The sequence below is a fragment of the Cherax quadricarinatus genome, chromosome 94 (assembly GCF_038502225.1).
Source record: "Cherax quadricarinatus isolate ZL_2023a chromosome 94, ASM3850222v1, whole genome shotgun sequence".
Lineage (NCBI taxonomy): Eukaryota > Metazoa > Arthropoda > Malacostraca > Decapoda > Parastacidae > Cherax > Cherax quadricarinatus.
The window spans coordinates 3,018,589-3,029,897 of NC_091385.1; the positions used below are offsets into that span (position 1 = coordinate 3,018,589).

Sequence of the window (11,309 nt, forward strand, 5' to 3'; positions counted from 1 at the left end):
ACCACAGTTATGCACTTATCAACACCTGTTTTAAGCACAATCCTGGCCTGGAACTACTGGTAAACCACAGTTATGCACTTATCAACACCTGTTTTAAGGACAACCCTGGCCTGGAACTACTGGTCAACCACAGTTATGCACTTATCAACACCTGTTTTAAGGACAACCCTGGCCTGGAACTACTGGTAAACCACAGTTATGCACTTATCAACACCTGTTTTAAGGACAATCCTGGCCTGGAACTACGAGTAAACCACAGCTATGCACTTATCAACACCTGTTTTAAGGACAACCCTGGCCTGGAACTACGAGTAAACCACAGTTATGCACTTATCAACATCTGTTTTAAGGAACTTTTCTGTCACAAGTAACTTCAGACGTAATACAGAGACACGAGTCTATATAGAGGAAATTCTTTGGAAAGCAAAGAGAGGGAAATGATAGAAGCACAGATGAGGTGGGATGGGTTGACTCTGAGAAGACCCTGTCAACAGTGCAGTCTAGATCAGTCTGGACGTGTTTTTCAACTTGGTAATGCAGTACCAACTTCCCCCTGGAACTCCCCTGACACCCAGTTCGAATCCCGCAGTGGCTATATACATAAAACTGTACATAGTACAGTGGGTAAAGTACATAGTAGCCACGGGTAAAAATAAAGAAAATAGTCATAGGTCGAAAGTCAACAACGATTACGCTCCACATTTCGTTCCTTATTTGTAATTCTTAAATGTGAAATTGTCTTCCTGAAATGGGTTTTTGTGTCTTGCCTCAGTGGGTCTAAAAAACGTAGGCAGCAGCAGGTAGGTTAGGCAGGGAAGGAAGCGTCTTATTGAAGCTGAGGGAGAGTAAGGTAGAACTACCCTCAAAATTCGAGGACATCTGGCTCAGAATTCGAGGATGTCTCGCTCAGAATTCGAGGACATCTCGCTCAGAATTTGAGGACATCTCCCTCAAAATTCGATGACATCTCCCTCAAAATTCGAGGACATCTCCCTCAAAATTCGATGACATCTCCCTCAAAATTCGATGACATCTCCCTCAAAATTCGAGGGCATCTCCCTCAAAATTCGAGGACATCTCCCTCAAAATTCGAGGGCATCTCCCTCAAAATTCGAGGGCATCTCCCTCAAAATTCGAGGGCATCTCCCTCAAAATTCGAGGGCATCTCCCTCAAAATTCGATGACATCTCCCTCAAAATTCGAGGACATCTCCATCAAAATGGAGACTTGAAACAGCCCTTAACTGATCACAACTTTAGTTTAAATTAAAAGCTTCTTCTTAATAATGTATCTCTGGAATAAATTCGCGACAAACCGCTTTACAGCAAAGATAAAAATACCCAGAGTGGAATAAAATAACAGGAATACCTGAGCATTCTCAGGTACTCACATATCTACACATTCCTCTGAAGATGTGTGTAAGAAAACGAAATCACTCAGGCATTAATGTTTATTTTTTCCTCCAGCGTTTTGTCATTACACGTGTTTGCATCTAGTTTTTAACGTGTCACTCCCAGTCACCAAGGATTTACCTGCGTCTTAGCCCCTACCTCTCCCAACAGCAAAAAATTTAACCTTGAGATACTGCCGATGGACAAAGCTGAGAGGTGTGCCCTACCCAGGCGAACGAGGAGCTTGCGACCAGCTAGTATATAAGGTCCCCAGACCCACATCTCCTTGCATTTGGTCTCTGCAGCATCCGTCTTCATCATGAGGGCAATCGTAAGTTGATAAGCTTGTTGTTGGCGTTGTGGTGACAGTGTGGCTTTAGTGTGATACTCAGTGTGGTGTTAAGTGTGGCGTCAGTTTGGTGATAGTCATGGGTTTGGTGTTAGATCAGTATTGGTGTGGTGCTACTCTAGCACGAGATTATGGTGCTAGTGTAGCGTACTTCAGACGTCATTGTGATAGTTCAGTTGAACAATTGCACCCAGGACCAGCGGATTGGCCGCTAGTTCAAAACTCTATCCGATCTGCTGACATTCTCTCACTGTAAAGTTCTCAGCCACTTAAAAGGCCAAAAACTAGAGCTTAACACTGGCTACTGTTCTCCAGAAACTGATGACTGGTCCACAACAGCGGCCGTAGCTCACCTTCCCAGTAAATTTAACTGGAGAATCCTGAAGTCTCCCTTACTCAGAGGTTAGAACAACAGATCGAGACTGGAAGGCTGTCCAGATCGACAGTTTCAGTGAACTTTACGTATCAGCTAACTACGAAATTATCATCACAGCCATAACACTTTAAAAGCTTTTATTATTATTATTATTATTATTATTATTATTATTATTATTATTATTATTATTATTATTATTATTATTATTATTATTATTGAGTGAATACAATAGAGTAAAACATTCGTAATTGTTCTCATAGCTGGCAAAAAAAACTAATGTTAGGTGACCTAGCTTACCAAACAAGGTATAGCTCATGTTCTAGCACGGAGACCAATTTTTTTTAAAGCTAGCTAGCTTGGAGGTCAAACTTGATCTCCAAGCGAAACGTTTAAAAAGTACATTTCGCCCGAGTGTCCCTATCACCTTGTATATTTTCTTAGCTTATTCACAATGACTTAAAGGGCGAGAAAAATACGAACAAGTATGGACGAACAAGACTTAATATAAACAACGTTTCGCTCACCTGTGAGCGAAACGTTGATATAAGTGTTTTTACAGTACGCAGCTTATAAGAACTGCTTCCTTCACGGCTGGAGAGAGACCTTGCCAGAGGAGCGGGGTAATTCCCGGACAACTCTGTCTTGTTTTCTTGTTTTTTCTCTGCCTTCCATGGTGTCTCAGCGGGGAATTGGTACCCCAAACAAGGAAACACTTTCACCATCATTCATTCATTGGTTGTTTTGCTAGAAGTACGTAAATATTGCAGTTTAAATTGTCTGACTGTAATATCCCCTGGACTTCGCACCACCAGAACTGTAACATCCTCACCCATCCTTCAGAGTGCAACTAATGTGACATTTTATTGTTGCAACGTTTCGCTCTCCAGGAGCATATATATATATATATATATATATATATATATATATATATATATATATATATATATATATATATATATATATATATTTTTTTTTTTTTTTTTATTATCACAGCGGCCGATTCCCACCAAGGCAGGGTGGCCCGAAAAAGAAAAACTTTCACCATCATTCACTCCATCACTGTCTTGCCAGAAGGGTGCTTTACACTACAGTTTTTAAACTGCAACATTAACACCCCTCCTTCAGAGTGCAGGCACTGTACTTCCCATCTCCAGGACTCAAGTCCGGCCTGCCGGTTTCCCTGAATCCCTTCATAAATGTTACTTTGCTCACACTCCAACAGCACGTCAAGTATCAAAAACCATTTGTCTCCATTCACTCCTATCAAACACGCTCACGCATGCCTGCTGGAAGTCCAAGCCCCTCGCACACAAAACCTCCTTTACCCCCTCCCTCCAACCCTTCCTAGGCCGACCCCTACCCCGCCTTCCTTCCACTACAGACTGATACACTCTTGAAGTCATTCTGTTTCGCTCCATTCTCTCTACATGTCCGAACCACCTCAACAACCCTTCCTCAGCCCTCTGAACAACAGTTTTGGTAATCCCACACCTCCTCCTAACTTCCAAACTACGAATTCTCTGCATTATATTCACACCACACATTGCCCTCAGACATGACATCTCCACTGCCTCCAGCCTCCTCCTCGCTGCAACATTCATCACCCACGCTTCACACCCATATAAGAGCGTTGGTAAAACTATACTCTCATACATTCCCCTCTTTGCCTCCAAGGACAAAGTTCTTTGTCTCCACAGACTCCTAAGTGCACCACTCACTCTTTTTCCCTCATCAATTCTATGATTCACCTCATCTTTCATAGACCCATCCGCTGACACGTCCACTCCCAAATATCTGAATATGTTCACCTCCTCCATACTCTCTCCCTCCAATCTGATATTCAATCTTTCATCACCTAATCTTTTTGTTATCCTCATAACCTTACTCTTTCCTGTATTCACCTTTAATTTTCTTCTTTTGCACACCCTACCAAATTCATCCACCAATCTCTGCAACTTCTCTTCAGAATCTCCCAAGAGCACAGTGTCATCAGCAAAGAGCAGCTGTGACAACTCCCACTTTGTGTGTGATTCTTTATCTTTTAACTCCACGCCTCTTGCCAAGACCCTCGCATTTACTTCTCTTACAACCCCATCTATAAATATATTAAACAACCACGGTGACATCACACATCCTTGTCTAAGGCCTACTTTTACTGGGAAAAAATTTCCCTCTTTCCTACATACTCTAATTTGAGCCTCACTATCCTTGTAAAAACTCTTCACTGCTTTCAGTAACCTACCTCCTACACCATACACTTGCAACATCTGCCACATTGCCCCCCTATCCACCCTGTCATACGCCTTTTCCAAATCCATAAATGCCACAAAGACCTCTTTAGCCTTATCTAAATACTGTTCACTTATATGTTTCACTGTAAACACCTGGTCCACACACCCCCTACCTTTCCTAAAGCCTCCTTGTTCATCTGCTATCCTATTCTCCGTCTTACTCTTAATTCTTTCAATTATAACTCTACCATACACTTTACCAGGTACACTCAACAGACTTATCCCCCTATAATTTTTGCACTCTCTTTTATCCCCTTTGCCTTTATACAAAGGAACTATGCATGCTCTCTGCCAATCCCTAGGTACCTTACCCTCTTCCATACATTTATTAAATAATTGCACCAACCACTCCAAAACTATATCCCCACCTGCTTTTAACATTTCTATCTTTATCCCATCAATCCCGGCTGCCTTACCCCCTTTCATTTTACCTACTGCCTCACGAACTTCCCCCACACTCACAACTGGCTCTTCCTCACTCCTACAAGATGTTATTCCTCCTTGCCCTATATATATATATATATATATATATATATATATATATATATATATATATATATATATATATATATATCATGTCAGGCGAAAGACAGAAGACAGTAGTATTGGTTGTTGTAGTAGTAGCAGTAGTAGTGGCAGTAGTAGTAGTAATAGTAGCAGCAGCAGTAGTAGTAGTAGTAGTAGTAGTTGTAAGAGGGAGTAACAGAGGATCTTTTCATACAACGTTGAAGAACACTAGAATGAACAAACAGGCCGCTTTTCAAGGCGCTGAGAGAGACCTATCACCAATCACAAGAGGTCACACATGAGGTCATATGTGACCTGGTTACACGTGACCTCTTGATCAAGGCACAATGAGGGTTCTTCATGTGGCTTTCTTGTATTGAGCAAGTGTTCAGGGGTAATGTTGCACACGTGTTTTACTAACATTGTTGTGGTCCACAGGTGTGTGTGCTTCTCGCTATTTCCGGAATGGCAAGTGCCCAGTCAGCGAGAGGCGAAACGTTTGCGCATGCCAGACCATCTGTCAACAGCTTCCAGGACTCTGCTTCCCTCTCTGCTGATCCTTCTGCTGCTGCGGCTCCTCGAGCAGCCCCTGCAGCAGCCCCTGCCGCAGCTCCTGCCGCAGCTCCCGCACAGCAGAACTATGGGCCAAATTTCTTCGGTCCAGGACTCAACAATCCATTGGCCTTCCCTCTCAATCCATTGGTAGCACAGCAAGCCCAGAGGATCGCTTCCTTCAACCCCAACCTCAGAGTGGTGAGTCAATAGCCGTTTACAATATTACTTTATTAAGCTTTAAGTAAATCTTTATCAAGTAGATGATAAAACTCTAGTTAGAGCAAAACGCAGTTTGTATATAAAAATTTGCTCTACGCAGACCACAGTTATGAATTAGTTAGGTTTAATATTGTATCACATTTCGTAAAGTTTGTAAATAAGCCACGACGAACACGTTTCGCTCTCTGGAAGCTTTGTCAATTCATCCATAATGCATCCAGTGAGCGAAACGTTTCCATAATAGTCCTAGTGCTGCAAGTTGGACAGAAAAGTGAGAGAGACGACACAAAAAATCTGTAAACTTCAGATCTACTGCAGTTGGTCTCTGAAACCGAAATATACAAATCTATTTCACCCACTGATCTCTGAAACCGAAATATGCAAATCTATTTCACCCATATTTTGTTTTTAAGTTCAAATGTTTACTTACGTTCTGCCATTGATCTTATTATAAATACTGATAAGTGACAACTAATGTGAGTTACCAGAAGGGATACCCAGTACAAGACTATCATAATTAGCTTTTGTTGAGGTACTGTAGTGACGTCAGTCGAAATATGAATCAATTAAAATTGAAACTAGAAGGTAGAAGAGATGGTTGATTACTATGAGCATTAGTAAAAATATAGGTTAGTATGGCACAGACGTGTCCATGTGGAGAAAATGAAGAAGACTGGATTAACGTTTTATATTTCTGTCTGTACGTGAGGCTGTACTCGTGAAGGAAAGACAGGTGCTCAAAGACCATTTATTTTGGTAAGTTGTTGCTCTGTGTAGAACTTTTTGTCACTGGTCTACGAAGAGCGAAGTAATGTTTTATTAAAATCCTGTATTTAGTGTTCATTACTGTCTGTAGAGCACCTGTGTTTCCAGAGCTTTATTTGTTCACAGGAGTAAAGAATAATCTTCCTCTCTTCTATTTTACTTTCAAGTGGGATTTTTTTTTGTGATATCACCCAGTGTTTTGTGTTTGGATGTACTTATCTGTATGCAGATGATCCATTTCCCTTACAATATTAACAACTAATATGTCTTTTGAGGAAAAGATATAAACGAGATTTAGGTCTAACAAAAGTTTGTTCTGCTTTCTGTGTCTTTTGTTCGCTTTTCTTTGCAATACGTTATTTACATCCATCTAAATGCAACTTTGTTTACAGTTCGTTGATATTGACGGCTCAGTTCAGCTCACTGATCAGTTCGGCCGCGAAGTTGATGAGGTCTTGGATGAGTTCGGCCGCGATGTATCTGAACTTCTCGATGTCGAAGAGCAGCAAGAGGCACTTCTTCGACGTCGCCAGCAGCAACTTGACCTACAGCTGCTGCAGCAGTTCAACAACCCTGCCTTTGGTGGTAGTGTTGGTGGACAAGCTGCTGTTGGCGGACAAACTGGTGTTGGGGGAGGATTCCCACGACAGAGATCCTTCAGAATCGTGGTGTAAGACCGCAATGATACACCTCTTTCAAAGGTCGTAGCTACCACCTATATCACCTTTCCGTTTTTCCTGTCCCCTTCTAACCTCCCTTGCTGATACTCTGGGTCACCTGACCCTGTCATCTGTTACTTTAGGTCACCTGGTCTTAATTCTTCTTATTTTCCTTCATCTGATAAGTCTTCCTAATTCTGCAACCTCGTCACCTGTTCTTATCTCTATCCAGAGTATCCTAGCAGACTATCCCAGTGCTTTATCCTAGCAGTGTCCCCCAACACTATTCCGTTGCTCTATTCTGAACGACCCAATTCGTTTACATATTAAACACCTGTACACGTCTTTACAACAAATTGTGAATACATTATTTGTATAAATTATTTAATAAAGCAAGACATAAACACAAATTTCTAAGTTTTATTGACGATAATTGACAAATTTCTCAAAGAAATGACGTAGATCCTTCTGTTAGTGAATATAATAGTAGATAACCTAGTAATATATATATATATATATATATATATATATATATATATATATATATATATATATATATATATATATATATATATATATATATATATATATATATATATATATATATTAGTTGTCTCTGTTATGAGGATCGAACCAGAAATTATGGGATTGAATCAGACTTTTTAATTTAGTTTGATACGTGTGTACGTATACGCTTACTATGGGCCAGTAGGCCTATGTCTTGGTCTACTGGCCCATAATAGGCAGGTCCTTCTCAAAATCATCTTTAGTGTATGTCGAAAATGGTATAAAATAGCGACAAGTTGATGATTAAGACACATGTGCAACAGTTGGGTATCTTTGTTGATGAAACATATCGCCTACACAGCAGGCTTCTTCTGTCAGATACAGAGGCAGGAGGTGTAGTAGTGAAATGAAGATGACGCAATCAGTCTATCAACCTTGGAGAAATAGTATTTGAGATGGTCAGTCCCTCAGCCTGGAGAAGAGTTCATGGTCTGGAACGATATGAAGCCGAAACTATGAGAACTGAGTCTTAAATATTGTCAAAGGTGAGGTGGAAGATCCCGAACAGTATGACACCTGACGTCTGTCAGACGTCAGGTGTTCTTCAAACCTCCAGAGAATCTCCTGAGTCGTTCTGGCACTCGGGCTGCGGCCTGAGTGCCAGGAATGGCTCAAATGGAGCTGCAAGACTCACCGCGCCCCCATGTCACACGGTACTACGCTTGACATGAATGTTCTTTGTGCTCCCGCTATAGGGCTGTAAATGGTACATCACTTGTATAAACTCCGACACTCCTTCAGGAGCCACTGTCGGGTCACCACATGGAGAAGACCCGGGCCAGGACCCGTCCTGGCAAACCTACAGGAACATGAACCTCTTAGGGTTACACAATGTCTTGGGGAATGAAAACAATGGTGTTTTATATGCCTATCAAGCATGAAAAGTATGTCTATCTCACCCACACAAATACACTCTGCACATAGTGTCCTGGTTAGAACGTTCCAGAAAACCAGGACACAGACGCCTTGAGTCTGTGGAAACAAGGAGTTTGAAGTTACTCAAGGTTTTAGCAACAGTGACCCTACTAAGCAAACTGTTCCACTCATCGACTTGTTATTCTAAAGGGCCAGCTATGTATTTTACAGGCTGGGCTCTAGTGTCCTTATAAGCTACAAAATAACCTTTTAAATCTTACCCAAGTCAAAATTTGCAGGAGGAAACCTTAACAGGAGACTTACAAACTACCCCTTGACACGCATTGCTTCAATAGCACGGAGAGGTTTGATCTCCAATTAGTCAGTGAAGTTTGCTGTAGAGGAAGTCAAGGAAGGTATCAAGGAACGTACGTACGTATGTGTGTGTGTGTGTGTGTGTGTGTGTGTGTGTGTGTGTGTGTGTGTGTGTGTGTGTGTGTGTGTGTGTGTGTGTATGTGTGTAGCGTCTTCAAAAAACAGACGCAATTTATCTATATGATTTAATTTTTTTACCTATTATATTCCTAATACTATTTTCGTTAATAGCTATAACGAAAATGCCATGTGTTGTAGTACTGTGTTATATGTTTAGCTGCATTAATTGGCAGGATATTACACGTGAATTATTCTCTCTGTGCTAGCATATTTGAGAGTTTTGAGTGGGCAGTTGCGCTGTTAATCTCTTATTTACAGCGTCTTTTGCGAGGTGTTCCACGGAGAGACCCCTCAAGGGAGGTTCCTTGTCGCTGGTGAGGGGCTCTTGATCTAGGGAATTGGATCTGTGCTCCGGTTCCCTGAATTGAGCCTAAATACTTTCCATCCCCCCCCCACATGGGCTGTATAATCCTACGGGTTTAGTGCTCCCCATAATTATAATAATTATAATCCACTCTTCTTGCTCATTGCCCAGAGAACTCTTCTTGCCTCTCCTGGAGAACGCTGTTCTCTTGTGTTGATTCGCTTTTCTGGTGGAGTACGTTTTCGTTGACGAGTTGGAACATCTTGTACTCTACGTATCTTTGTTTACAGAGGCATACTTAGTAATTTTTTTCAAATTTTATGGTTGTAAGACTATGATTCACAGAACGGATGGGATTTGAACCCATGTCAAGCGAGTTTTAAAATTCAATTTCAGTGGGTTCAAATCTCACCCGTTCTGTGATTTGTTTGCAATCGTATTAAGATTTCGTGAGACACCAAACCCCGACTACGACAGTAATCGGGGTTTACATAAAAGGTCTAGAAAACCGGCTAGTTGATAAATAAGACTTGTGCAACATTTGATTATCTATTCTGAAAAACGAAATAAACATTCCCAAATGTTGCATGAATTGGGACTTAGAAGTTGGGGAAAGATTCGGTAATTTGAGAGTTTGCCTCTTAGGAAGGACATGTAGATTACCCTTCAAAGACTGCACCACTGTACTTCATGACCAGCTCCAGGAGATTCCTTGATGCTAGTGAAGGCCTTTTTGAATTGAGGAACTGGTCTTGTGCTCCCTTTGGTCGAAATTGATTGCCTTAAACGTGTCCAGGTGCTTGTTGAACCCTATTTGTCTAGTCCCTGTATTGGTTAGTTGATATGGAAAATTTTATATGACTGACGTAATTTATAGAAAGTCTCTAGTAATGCAGAACATAACGTCAACAGAAACTTTGGTAAAATTGTAGACTCCTGCAAATATTGTTACAAATAATCCTCGGTTCTTGAAATCATTAAACAAGATTGCATATATTCAGTCCAATAACCAGCTGATCCTAAAAGCAAAATTAAACACTGTACCATGCTGGCGTTAAAAGATTTAATCGCCTCGGTGTAGGAAGTTACTTTGTGACAGTTGAATCTCTGATGCCACCACAGTGTTGTCAGACCTCTGGAAAGGCCCTGCAGCTGAAATATATTATTTATAAGTGGTAAATCTATATGGGTCATTCTGTGAGGAGTGTTGGAGGCTCCATAAATCGTCTGGTAATAGCGAGATTGTTGCATGCAAAGAGTATGTTACATTTCTTCGGCTTATGTACACACTCCCATGTTCGCTTCCCAGCCAGCGAACCGGGTGTTGAGGGTTTAACGATTTCTTAGCGTACCCGTCGTTAAATCAGTATCTTATCTTATCTCTATCTTGGTTTATTGTCCAATCACAGATGAGCCCGCCAAATGCTGAGGCGACGTGGTTCACTTGTGGTCAGCATTTGCCAGACTTGACTCTAGCTGGTTGAAGGACGGTGCTCTCCTTCTGGCTTCTGTCTTTGCCCTTTGTCACCGTGTGGTACACATATATTCAACTCCTGTACATAAGTGTACATAATTGTATATATCTGCTGAAGGAAATACATGTCAGAATATTACTGCTGAGTTTGTTTTGCTGCAAACCCATTATGACCAGGTCACAAGCCATTCTTACCTGTGTTCGTAATAAACACGTTGAGGCAGCGAGGATTTAAGACCAGCAGCTGAAAGTAACACACGAGGTGTTTCAATGAAGAACCGGGGAAGATAAATACACTGGAGAAGATAGTCAGAAATATCGTGGGTAGGTCAGGTCGACGGGTCAAGCAGTAATACAGAATACACTATGTATATCTTCGTATGAGTATGTTTTGACGTGTGTGAAGTTAGGGCAAGAGTGTATGTTCATGTAGATGGCTGTATATCTCAGAAAGTGTATTCTTAAATTTTGCATTAATCCTCTAAAATCCATGTTAGGGATT

At 41.2% G+C, this 11,309-nt stretch overlaps 1 protein-coding gene across 1 annotated transcript; it reads left to right on the top strand.

The window, feature by feature from the left end:
* The first annotated feature begins 1,566 nt into the window (after positions 1 to 1,566).
* LOC138855429 (uncharacterized) lies at positions 1,567 to 7,522 on the top strand. The gene is made up of 3 exons (XM_070104727.1): positions 1,567 to 1,722; positions 5,353 to 5,667; positions 6,846 to 7,522. The coding sequence occupies exons 1-3, from the start codon at positions 1,711 to 1,713 to the stop codon at positions 7,125 to 7,127; spliced, it is 609 nt and encodes a 202-aa protein (XP_069960828.1). The 5' UTR covers positions 1,567 to 1,710; the 3' UTR covers positions 7,128 to 7,522.
* The last annotated feature ends 3,787 nt before the right edge of the window (positions 7,523 to 11,309 follow it).

Bases quoted from the DNA above. Each gene is read 5' to 3' on its own strand.
- LOC138855429 (XM_070104727.1), top strand. The intron at 5,668-6,845 runs GTGAGTCAATAG...CTTTGTTTACAG, and splicing joins TCAACCCCAACCTCAGAGTG to TTCGTTGATATTGACGGCTC.